The 13107-nt window shown below is 38.6% G+C and overlaps 1 protein-coding gene across 5 annotated transcripts in view; it reads right to left on the bottom strand.

The window, feature by feature from the left end:
• USP6NL (USP6 N-terminal like) overlaps positions 1–13107 on the bottom strand; it is a 119890-nt gene that overhangs the window by 64458 nt on the left and 42325 nt on the right. Inside the window, exon 1 of one of the 5 annotated variants that reach the window (XM_071734157.1) lies at positions 6284–6405. The exons of the other annotated variants lie outside the window; for them this stretch is intronic. Within the exon in view, the coding sequence (XP_071590258.1) occupies positions 6284–6341 (58 nt within the window). The 5' untranslated portion in view covers positions 6342–6405. Of the gene's footprint in view, positions 1–6283; positions 6406–13107 lie in introns of those variants that run through there. 5 annotated transcript variants of the gene reach the window in all.

The raw sequence follows: 13107 nt of genomic DNA, 5'->3' as shown, positions 1-13107 counted from the left end.
CAGTGGAGTTTAAGGTTAGATAAATCTGGTTTGATGGAGAGAAGGTGAAGCAGACTGTACACATAACCAGATTAGGTTCCTTGGCATTGCTCCCTTAGCAGAACCTCTAAACCAGACAGGAGTGTAAGGACACCAAGGAAAGAAAAGTAAGAATGATGCTGCTTTCAATATTCAACAACAATAATGCAGTTCAATATCCCAAATGTGATTATGATTCCAAACAAATGAGGCAAATCAGGTTTGATCAATTAAAAGTTTGTGAAAGACTGAAGAGTTTGTTTTGATTACTAAAAAGCAATTAATCTAGTTAAGCAAAGCTTTAAAAAGGTTTTAAATAGTTTTCAAGTACACACTGTTATAAAATTAACTCCAGGCATGTGGTGGTTCTTGTACTATTTAGTACATGGCAACTTAATGAACTTCAGGAATTGTAAAAATCAACCATATGGGACATGAAATAGAAAAGCAGATCAAACATTACAGTTTCATAACATGTGACATTGTTAATGCATTTACTTGTTCAAACCCAGCACTTTGGTAAAATTTACCTACATATTTCTTGGCTATTTAGACAAGAATTTTTGCCAAGGTGACCTTCTAAGCCATCTGCTAGGGATTTAGCATGGACTTTGCATGTTTTCACTTGAGGTTTTTTTAGGGGAACGCAGAGAAAACCTCAGTATGCCCAATCACGGACACAAGTGCCAGTGTTCAGACAACAGCAATGATTGTCCCAAACTTAACCTGACATCTGGCTCTGCTGCTTTAAAAGTTACACTTCATTCCCTTCATTCTGGACCCCTTTTGCTTGTCACCATCATTTGCCTGTCATATTACTGCCATTTATTAGTGAGGACAAGGACATCAAGCTTGTCATTTTTTTCCAGTGTGCTCCAAAACCGGACATGTATTTTCACAATTATTTGAGGAAGGAAAAAAAAAAAAACCCTAAAAAACCCCAAATTCACCAGTTAAGCATTGCATCTGCTATATTTGGAAGCTACACACCTCTGTGCCACAACACCTGCAAGGTAAGCATCAATCAGATGCATTTCACATTGCTCAGCCTCTGGTGCTGTCCAAACTGTGTGTGTTTCTGTTCCTCCTGCTCCTTCAGGTGATGCCTCCACCTTCATTCCTAAGCTTTGTGAGCACGGGGAAGACACCAAGTATTTTGCTCACTGGTTCGTTTTTCCCTGATGCAATTTCATAGCAAATGTGGGGTTTTGGTACCTCATCTTCCTATGTGAATGCTGACCAAGGCCAACTGGAGAAACCCTCCCCAGCACTGTCACCACGCCAGGGCACAGACTGAACCCTACACTACCCCAAGTGCATTCAAGCACTATATATTCCCAACACAATTATAACAATCCACTTTTTATCCTTCACTAGTTGGCATATTATGCCTACTAAACTGACAATGTCCACTAAAGCTACAAAATCTACACTGACATAAAGTAGTATATGGAGCTTTGCATTACTTTCCAAGTGGGAAGCGGAGGGAACTCGAATGAAAATTAAATCTCTTTTTCTTTGGTAAGACACAAAGATATCTGTGCTTACAATAAATCTTTACAGAAGGCCAATTATGGAGGTTTTTAAAATTAAACTTTATGTTTGTTTAGCAAGCTGACATTTCTTCCAAAAATTTAAGTGCTGAGCAATCCCAATCTTCACTTCTCCAACAGAGAAATGCAGGGGGAAAGCCAACTTGTTTAAGTGGGATTGAGCTGCTGGGCTTCAAGGAAAAAATAATTTTTTCCCCAGTAATGAGACATTAGATTTGACTTCAGAAAGAGTGTGGCTGAAGAATAAGTAGTCAATATGGAATGGTAGATATATTCAAGTAACAAATAGCAGTAGTAAATTCAGTAGTAAATTCAAGTAGCAAATAGTTGACATGATTTTTTTTAAACAATATTTAAAGAGATTTCTACTTCTATTTAAAAACACTCCCAGGGGCACACCCAGTTCTTCAGCAACGAAGACAGAATAAGCAGCACAAATCAGGACAGCAGCAGAAGCTGAAATAAAATTTAAGTCTTTGCTTAAGTGAATGCAAAACTGTATTTGCACCAGAGAGAAAGTCCTGATTTATGCTGATAAAGTGGCCGTAGCTTCTGTTCCTTTCCTCTGCATATGTAACACATGAATCCAAGTTTAGAATGTTCTATGCCTTATGACAATTAAATTACATTTATTGGAGAAATTAACATATTCACTGCCTTCAAAATAATCCTCTTCACTTTCTGCCAGAATCATCTTAACCTCCAAGCTGCACTAAAATAGCTTCATGTTGCATTAATCCATCCATACTGACAACTCAGCAAACAGCTTGAGATAGGGACAAGAGGTCATGTTTCAGGAGATAGGCATAAAATATGATTTTAATAAGAGGAATTCTTTAAATATCTTCAAGTAAGAAATACAACAATTCCTGATAAAGTAAAAGCTAAACATAGGAACAAGAAAAAACTCTTCATGAGCTACCTTCCTAGGCACAAAAATACATCACTAAGAAATTCAAGACATGTACCAGATATTCTAAAGTCTTACCAGTTTTATTCAGTCTTATCTCACTGAAAGCAGTTACAGATGTGAAACAAGCAAGATTAAATTTTCTAATTAAAAGTTAGCATTGCAGATGATCAGCACCACATTATACTGGAAACCATACAATCTCAGATGAGGTTGATATTAATATATGGTCAATTAAGTAGTACAGAAAACTGATTTTGACTAAAAGCCATGGAAATATATTATCAGTGACCTAAAAAGATAAGTATAATCACTGGTGATAAAATCTGCCAATGATTCCATACTAAGCAGTGCATGTAAGACCCCCCAAAATTGTTCAGGCCCATAAATATACGTTTTGAAAGCAGCATGCAAACTGAAGCATTAGTACAGACAGCAAACCCCAGTCTGTGATGACATGAAAAAGGACTGACCTAACAACCAGTTTACTACTTTACTGCTATTCATGGAAGTCAGATTAGCTTACTTGTCAACACTGCTGAGATCATAGAATCATAGAATCATAGAATTGGCTGGGTTGGAAGGGATCTCAGAGATCATCAAGTCCAACCCTTGATCCACTCCCACTGCAGTTCCCAGCCCATGGCACTGAGTGCCACGTCCAGTCTCTTTTGAAATATCTCCAGGGATGGAGAATCCACCACTTCCCTGGGCAGCCCATTCCAATGTCTGATCACCCTCTCAGTAAAGAAATTCTTTCTAATGTCCAACCTAAACCTCCCCTGGCACAACTTGAGACCTCTTGTGCCCTCTTGTCTTGCTGAGAGTTGCCTGGGAAAAGAGCCCAACCCCCCCCTGGCTCCAATCTCCTTTCAGGGAGTTGTAGAGAGTGATGAGGTCTCCCCTGAGCCTCCTCTTCTCCAGCCTCAACACCCCCAGCTCCCTCAGCCTCTCCTCATAGGATCTGTGCTTGAGTCCCTTCACCAGCCCAGTTGCCTCCTTTGGACCTGCTCCAGGACCTCGATATCCTTCCTGAACTGAGAGGCCCAAAATTGGACACAGAACTCAAGCTGTGGCCTCACCAGCACTGAGTACAGGGGCAGATAATTAGTAAACTGCTGGATATAAGCTTTCAAAAGGACACTTAAACTTACAGGATTTTAAACTGCTAGAGAGTCAGGCCTGATAAGTAACTGTGGAGTGCCATCTCTAGCATCAGTATAAGCTCTCTTCCTTTGTCACTCTAATAATAATCTCTCTTTACCTCACCAATTATCTAAGAGTTCAAAAAGCCACTGTTTCTTTAAAACAGACAGAGGTGATGGTATGTAGGAAATGTAAGCAGCACAGATGAAAAAATAAACCAGTGCTACACAAGGAAGCAATCCTAATTAGACTCCAGTGCTTATTTTGGGAGAGTTGAAATAAGTGATCTGGAGATGCCAGCATTACTTAGTACAGACAAATGTACAGAGAATTCTGGGTGTTACCCTGCTATCCACTGCTGGGTGATCCTTGTGTGCATCATAAACCCATTTAAAATGAACTCCCATATTTTTAAAGCTGAAGGTTGTTGTGTTGTGGTTTGGATTTGGTTTTTGTTGTTTTTTTGTTGTTTGTTTTTTTTTTTAATTTCAAAACCCCACGCAGTTCAGTCAATTGCTATAAAACCTGAGAAACATCATGACAAATTAAAATATATTCCTGCAACTTAGAACAAACAGGCCTCTTACAAAAACTTAAAAATCAACTGGAAACTCCCAGTTCTTACTCAGTAGCTGCAATTCTAAGTATCTTGCAGCTTGCAAGATAGACAAGGAATTAATAATACTAACAGACTTAAAGCAAAGAAAAAAATATGTAATACCCCAATCTATAATGGATGCAAGAGTAACTGGAATGGACCAGCTGCTATAGGTGATGTATTTAGACAGTAAAACAATAGATCCAAGTAAAAATAAAAACTATTAAAGGGGAAATAAAGACATGCCCTACAAATAGATGTAAAAATTAAATTCTTGCTATTAGTCATGGTTTTTCAAGCATGCAAATTTTTGCGAGAAAGTGAGTACTGATACAGAACTAAAGTTTGCCAGATTTAATCCTACTCAAAGAAACAAACTTGCCTCACTCTTGTCTATGTGCCATCTTCCTCCTTCTGTTTCACAGAGAGAAACAGCAGCTGTAGATGTAGGCAACTAAAGACACCAGAAAACATTTGATCCAAGATCCCCCATCACTCACCTCAAGTAGAGTTTTTTTAAGGGGGTGGTTGGGAAGACAGAAAGGAATAAATAAAATTTGTAAGAATGTATTTTTGTATTAATTTAAATTAGCAAACTAAACACTGAGGATCCTTCTTACAGCACCAGAAGCAACTCAGTTGTTCAAACTAAATGAGTGGGAACACAAACAGCCCATGGTTACACCTGGTTTTCATCACAAAGCCTGACAAAACTGAGCTGGTGCTGAGTGAGGAGTTGCCACAAGACAGTCAAATCCTGGTCTTTCCCACAAGAAGAGATGCTGCTTCTCTTCAACATTTACTAAGTACCTGTAATTTGAACTCTGCCTAGACCTGCATGGTTCCCAATTCTGTTGAGCTGCAGAACTGCAAAACTGGAGGGCACAGAAATTTAAGTGACGTTCTTATCTGCAGTTCACTGAGCCCATGTCTCCAGCCAGTCCAAAAGTGGTCACACAGATGCAAAATATCTCTGGGGTGACTCAAACTCACTAGTGAGACTTCTCCCTGACACTATCCTAAAACAGCCTTGTTTATATAGAGTTCACCTGGAAAAGGTAGCAACAGCTGAGGACTGACTCCCTCATCAAGGTAGCAGAAAATGAGTAAGTTGCACTTCTATCAACACACTTGTCCATTCTTTCCATGTAGCAAAGGAGTGTGCAAGAATGAGGTACATTACAGTGCTTGTGCATTAACAGCAGCATAATAAATCACTTCTTACAATTGTGTCAGGATTAAGTCATGCCTCTTGCCAATGTGGTCAGTATACTAATAACATCCTGTGTAATCTTATCTCAAATTCTGAAAAGAGTATTTCATCTTTGACCCATCATCACTGCCTCCTCAACTGCAGAGCAGCCTAAAAACCCCAAAAGATTTGGAACATGCTAATTTGTTTTCCATCACTTCACTGAAATTCTTGCTTGTTTGCACGTTACACATTCCACTGCACAAAGAGCTGCACTGGCACAAATTCCTATCTGCAGGCACTACCATCAGCTGCTCCACATCTACTCATTCAAAGCACATATCAGAGCAATAAACAAAATATTTTTTAAGTCTCTGATCATATCAGAAAGTCCCTTTAATACAACACAGACTGTTTATTTTCCTTCCAGTCCATTCCTACAAACAATCAAATACAAGCCATGACGTACACTTAATAGTATTTTGTTGTGGGTAGCCAATGTTCAAAAGGAAAAATCTTGGTAAATACTTGCACATAGATATTAACCTGTTCTGAAGAGAAATTATTAGGCATCATTTATTGCGTTTTATTTTTATCTTAATATAGAGAGCTTTTTGTTCACTATTAAAAGTGAAATAGTTACATTCAGAAAAGCAAACCTTGTTATATAGCAATACTTTCTCAGGAAAAACAGGATTTTGAGAAGCTGAGTTCCATTTCTTCCACCTTTGAACATAATTATCTATCTTAATAGTATAGATTGTTCAGAACCTAAGAGTTATCACTAATCCAAAACAATAGAGAAGCAGAACAGCACATGATATAAACAACTGGAGACCCATGCATAAAATAAGAAGACATTTTACCAGTTTTGAGATTGCAATTTTCTGCCCAGTCCTTGTAAAGCTCTGTTTTAGTCTTCATGAAGTCAATCTACTTGTTTCTAGACCATACTCTGAATCAGTTTATCAAAAATATCAAACAGGGAAATGTTCTCCTCCACTTGTAGCATTTGGTTCACATAACTGAGCCACTTGACACGTGCTCCTTTTTCAAGACACAGCCCCTCTACAGTGACATGAGCTGCAGATACCCAAACAAAGATGCTATTTATTAATAAGAAGTGTCATGCAGGCACCATGCTAGTGTTCTGCACCACAGCCCTGCATTCCAGCTAATAATAAACAAGAGGATTTGAACAAACAGCCTCAGAGAACCCGACTCCTCTAACACATCACTGTTACACTCTTGGGTAAGAATTCTTACTGGTATTTACCAAGTGTTGCATGAAAAGCATCTTATTTAAAGGACTTATGAGAAATGCAGCTTGAAGTACCCTTTTTCTGTTAAGAAACCATGAAATTCAGTAATATTAAAAATACAGTTTAGATTTCTGTAACTGGTTGGCATTCTCTACTTAGACAACAAGAGATTTTATATGCTTTCTACTTAACCTTCCTTATTTTTCAAGGTATATTTGGGACCTGAAACACTAAGATTTTGGGAACTGACAAGAATGTATAAAAATTCCAGATCGGCTGAGTTCTTCTGCTATTTCAAATCTGGTATCTAGTCAGCATTCCCAAAAGCTGAAAAATAAATCTCTACATCAAATAATCAAGGCCACACACTTTGAGACCTTCTCCTGCATAGATTTTAGTTCTTACACATGATCTCTAAAGCAAAATGTCAGCTGCTCTATGATGGTTACAGCCAGGAGACAGCCAATTTCTTGATTTAACCAAGTCAGAGGACACTGCTGCCTGACCTAGCTTGGAACATTTTGTGTGGGCTTCCAGCATTTTCTGAAGCCAAAAGAAAGATGATCAGCATAGCCTGGAGAAGAGAAGATCAGGAGGATTTTACCAATGGACTTAAGTACCTGAAGAGAGGGCTCAAAAAGGACAGAGCCAGGCTGGTTTCAGTGGTGCCCAGGGAGAGGACACCAAGGTTGCCTGTGAACATCAGGAAAAGCATTTTACCTGTGGGGATTACTGAGCACTGGCACAGGTTGCCCAGGGGGGTTGTGGAATCTCTATCAGTGGAGATTATTCAAAAGCCACCCTGGACACAGTGTTGGGCAACCTGCTTGAGCAGGGGAGTTGGACCTGCAAAGGTCCCTTGCAACCTCAACAATTCTGTGTTTTCCTTGCACCCTGAAAAGTGTTAAAACATCAGGAACAGGAGATTTCATTAAGTCTTGCACCAGACTTTTTCCCCCCAGTGACTACAGAGAAGAAAAAAAAAAAAAAAAAAAAGGAAAAAGTTCCTTCGACCATTTTAATTTTCCTCCCCATATTGCCCAGCAAAGGGCTGAGCCTGGCAAAATGAGCAGCAGCTGATTTCAGAAGCAGCAGCAGCATCTTTGTCTTTACCACTGATAACTACTCATGGATCCTACCCAGAGCAAGGTGTCAATAGTTCAGTCTCTGGATTCAGTATGAATTTAGACTATTCACAAAGAAGTGGCATCTTCTTGCTGCTGACATTCATAAACAAACAGGAATAAACTTCTTGCTATATAAAAATTGTCTTCCATTTTTCTCATGAACTGGTTTTGTAAAACCAACTACTTTCTGTTTCCTTACCTGAGAGCATATTTGGGCAAGACAAAAAGAACTGGCACACAATGAACAAAAGCACTCATTCTAGGTTAAGTTTCTCAACAGATACCTTAACCACCTGATGTGGGTGATGCTTAGGGACATGGTTTAGTGGTGGCCTTGGCAGTGCTGGCTTAACATCAGGACTTTATGATCTTTTCCAACCAAAACAATTCTTTGATTCTAAGAAAACAAGCTGCTTTTTAAAAGCACTCATACTTTTCTGCCACATGCTACCCTCAGGCAGAAATTAGTTAAGAATTATGTTACACTGATATTTTCCTTATATTTTTAAGTGATTTTCAAGTCTAGGGTGACTATTTTGAGGGTGTTTACCAGTAAAGTCTTACACAGAGAAAAGGGAAGATTTTGGCCTAAATTAAATCTCTCCATCCGGAAACAAATAAATAAACAAAAAAACTAGAGTGAAACTACTTGTAAAATCAATACATTCAGCTATGTGCTGCTCAAAAAAAATCCAACTCCAGTAGCAAAACACACGTGTTCCTTTGTCCCTTGGAAAAAAAAAAAAAGCAGCATGGTGTTCCTTTGGAGTAAAACCTGTTGTAATGTTACTGAAAAGTAACACTAATATGGGGAAGATATGAAAGTGAGGATTTAACTTACAACCAAAGCAGCCCAGGCTAAGCAATATGCCATAGGAGCAGCTTGTGTCAAAATATTAAAGTAGAATTTAGGAGCCTAATATACACACATATATATATATTTTATATATATATATATACATATACACACAACAGAATTTAAATCAACTACTCTTACTGCCTTGCTTTCAAGCTGCAATTGACCAAAGGACTTCCAGGAACTCTACTTACAGTAATCAGTTATTTCAACATGTCTGTGAGTTTATATTTAATAAGACAGCCTCGCTAATAGATATAGAGCACTGAAAGAACAAAACTCAGAATAAAACAGCAAAAGAATATAACCTAACAAAACACAACTCGGTCGTTTACTTAGCCTTAATTTGCACTTATTTTTTATGTGTGTTTCATACAAACAAGTGCACCATAAAATTAAATCATCTCCATCAGCTAGGCATGCAACTAACCCAGTAAACTGCAGTTTGAATGTCATCACCACCCTATTAAGCCTCATGAATGTTACCACAAGGGTTACAAAGTGGAGTGACAGGAACTGGCAGGGTTCTACTGCAATTCCATCTTGCAAAGTGTTGTGTGTGCAGTCATGAGCCAAAAGATAATTAATTTGCTGAAGGTTAACACAATCGGTTGCCAAGCCAGAAGAAACAATAATTGCTAATTTGTGACAAGCTACACTGAAAGGAGTAAGCCCAATTTTGAACAATGCTTCTTTATTGAAAGAGGGAAAAAAAACAACATACAAGCCACCCTCCTGCTCAGGACTCTGTCAACACAGTTCAAAACATTAATGGCAGCTCTTAATAGGTTTAAATGTAAAGACTTGGGCTGGGTATAATTTGGGGGTTGCCAGTATGTAAAGACTGGTCTGACTTGTGCAACAACCAGCTCATGTCTTATGTCTGAGCTTAAGTAATCCTTTGTTCTCCCTCCCAAGGGTGTAGGTGGCATCTGGCCTTTTCACTAGGTTATTACTATTTTTCTCTTTCCTCACTGCTGTGAAAGGGCAGCATTATGACCAATACCAAGTGGTTATTCACCTTTACATTTCATCTTTATGGAGATGTAAACACTGAGCTGTCTTGAGTAATGTCAGCCCTACAAACAGCTGTTGAAGTGGTTACTCCAGCAGATTTGCATTCTCACTGTTGAAGGAGACAGAGAAAGCCTTGTTTCTGTAACATGTTATAACCCAGCAGCACAGAAATGACAAAGACAGAGTCTTCAAGGAAAAACACAGGAGGTTTTCTACTACATGGAAATCATTTTACAGTCTTCCAGCAAGGATAACACTTCCTGGAATTCCTACTGCTGGGCTAGAACTGATCCCACTGTAACACAGAATCTGTTTTCATGAGTAGTACTCCCACACTCCCCTGGAAATCCATGACCTTTCCCAGCACTAGTCCTAACCTTTATAATTAATGTCTTAATAAAATATGCTGCAAATCATCTGCTGTACTATATGGCAAGATCAGACACTTGACCACAGAAGCAGTATTGGTAAACAGAAAGCAGGAATATTTCAGGAATTTTAGTATCAACCTAAGTAAGTCGAGTTATCCTTCCCACACAAGTGCCTTTTCAGATATTGGTTACAAAGTTATAAGCAAATTTAACTGAAAATGTCTTTTTTTTTTTTTAATTCCTTGTACTTTAAGAGTATATAATGCCTACAGTCCCCAAAGACTTGAAAACTAAAATACAGCTTTTGCACACTGACACAACTCATACTTCTTTTAACTGTGACAGGCTACTAAACATACAAGCAAAACAATCTTTCAGCAAGACTGAACAAAACTGTTCTCGGCAATCAATTTCCTCTTCATTTTCCCAATGCCATATATCAGTGTGACATAAAAAACATTTTTCCAAGCAACATAAATCAAAGGAACATTTTTTTAAAAAACTATCCGAAATTGACATAATTTCAGATTTCCTGTATTGTACATCTTCATTAGTAATAGAGCATGAATGTTTTCACAGCATTAGATTTGCAGCATCAATTTAAACAGTAAAATGGTTCTAATATTTTAGATGTTGACACAAGCCAGAACATTTCATAAGAAGAGTTATGCTTCCCACATTAACAGACTTAAATACAAGTAGTCAGATGCCACACTGTACTAATTATATTAAGTCTCCCAATTAATCATTTTTATCTCGGCATTAGTGAAAATTAATGGAGCAAACAATAATTATATTTTGAAATTCAGCGTTGATGATGTGAAGTCTATTCCCAGCTTAAAGCATCAACAAAACAACACCCATGCATCCTCTGGAAGAAGTTTTTGAAAGGGGCTCCTCATTTTTGAGGAAGGTGTTTAATTTCTTCTCTAAGGCTAGAGAAGTTTAACCAGAGAACTTTTGTACCGAGTTTCATCTGTATTTGTATCATTTTACTAGCTAATATAAAAAGTTTTGGTTCTTTACACAAACAACCTTTGAATACGCTGACACATACAGAGTCCAACTCATTTAATTACCCAGACAGTTTAACTGATTAAAACAGGAAGAAAGGGGGGTTTGTTTTTGCTGTAGATGTCATCCTGACAACAAGTCAAAAAAGCTTCAAGTCAGAAAAACACCAGCACTGACTGAATGGGGCAGGAGTAAAACTTCACCAACATCCTGGGGAGGGAGAAACTCCCATCGTGGGGAGGGAGAAACTCCCATCGTGGGGAGGGAGAAACTCCCATCGTGGGGAGGGAGAAACTCCCATCGTGGGGAGGGAGAAACTCCCATCGTGGGGAGGGAGAAACTCCCCTTGCCCTGCCCAGAGCCCACAGTGTTACCCAATGGCTGGCACTCCACTACTGCTCGTTGCCCAGGCTACTGAAACCTCCCTGCACCTTGCCCACTGCGGAAAGGGAAGTGCTTGCAAACAGATGAGCAGCTACTGATAGCACCAGCATTTACTTACATATTCTTCCAAACTTTTATTTTTCTGCCTTCTCCTGAAGGAGACGTCATGAGGTCCCCTGGGATTAATCCTTCCCCAAAAGCCAGAGAAACCCAAACTTCAGCCTCTTGTCCACACTTCAGCTTCAGTCTCCCACTTGCTGAGTGTTCTGCCTCTGTGGGCACAGCCTCTGCACAGGGGAATCTCAGGATTTATTTTGATGTTTTCAGCTCAATTTCACCCCAATATACATCAGAAACTTAAATCTGAAATATTGTAAAAGTTCTGGCAGGATGAAGAATAATTACTTGGGTTTTTTCCAGCAAAAGCATGTTACAATAGCTACTATACAGTAGCTACATATATATATATATATATATATATAGCTACTGTAGACAGGCTGTTGTAATCCATACCATGGTGGTGTTGATCTAAGGTGTTCCTCCACCCACTACTGTGATATACCACAGGAACCATCAGAAATCACAGGACCAGTTACAGAGGAGCTGCAAGGCCCTTAGAAGTGTTCTCTCACAAAATACTGAGTTACATGTTACAGCTCTGTTTACCACAGCTGAACAGCTTTCTTCAGCAACTCTGTCTCTGAGCTATTAATCTTTCAGCAGGTAAACATTTTAATTGCTGTAATACCCTAAGTACCAATAGGATCCTCTAAGTAAATCCTATGAAAAATCTGAATGGCACGAAGAAGCTCCTCCAACACTAAACCTACTCTTGGTGACTCTAAGTTTAAGTCCACATCAAGGCAAATTGAGATACCTGCCTGCTTATATCAGTCAAGTCTACACAGCACAAAACAGAGCTGGCTTTGAAAAACCTGAGTAATCAGCTACTTAAAATATGTCATTCAGTTAATTAAAAACTAAAATTAAATTTGAGAGAGAGAAAAGTACTGAAATCCCCTCCGAACATTTTTAATTATCTTAAATGTCATGCAGCACTATATCCATCCCTTTTATGTTTATAAAGTGGTTATAGGAAGAGCTGGAGGAATAGGAGACAGCCAAATGAAGGGTAAACAAGTTTGTTGAGCAGCAGCAGGAACAGGGGAAGAAAATGCTATCAGTTTCTTCATCCTTGTTATGAGAAAAGGAAGCTGGTGATAGACAAGAAGCTCCTGTTGTTTTCTGTCTCAAGGACTGAGGGGTGGTAAACAAAACAAAGTAAACACCCATGGCATTTCTCATGCAAAACAGGAATTAGGGCCTGGAAGGCTGGCCCCATGCTTTGGGTCCCAGCCTCAGAGCACCTGCACTACACCCCAATGGCACAGCCACCAGACTGACATCAGGTTATGTTCACACCGGTATTTAGCAATACAAGTACAAATTTATTTGCATCCACTTATTTTGTATCAACTGAAACGTTTCTTAAACAACTGCAGAGTTTGGTTAAAACACAGGAAAGAAAAGAAGAAAAAGAAAAAAAGAAAAGAAGAAAAAGAAAAAAAGAAAAGAAGAAAAAGAAAAAAAGAAAAGAAGAAAAAGAAAAAAAGAAAAAAAGAAAAAGAAAAAAAGAAAAAAAGAGAAAGAAAAAAAGAA

Source organism: Heliangelus exortis, chromosome 1 (genome assembly GCF_036169615.1).
Source record: "Heliangelus exortis chromosome 1, bHelExo1.hap1, whole genome shotgun sequence".
Lineage (NCBI taxonomy): Eukaryota > Metazoa > Chordata > Aves > Apodiformes > Trochilidae > Heliangelus > Heliangelus exortis.
This window is presented reverse-complemented; position numbering and strand designations above follow the sequence as displayed.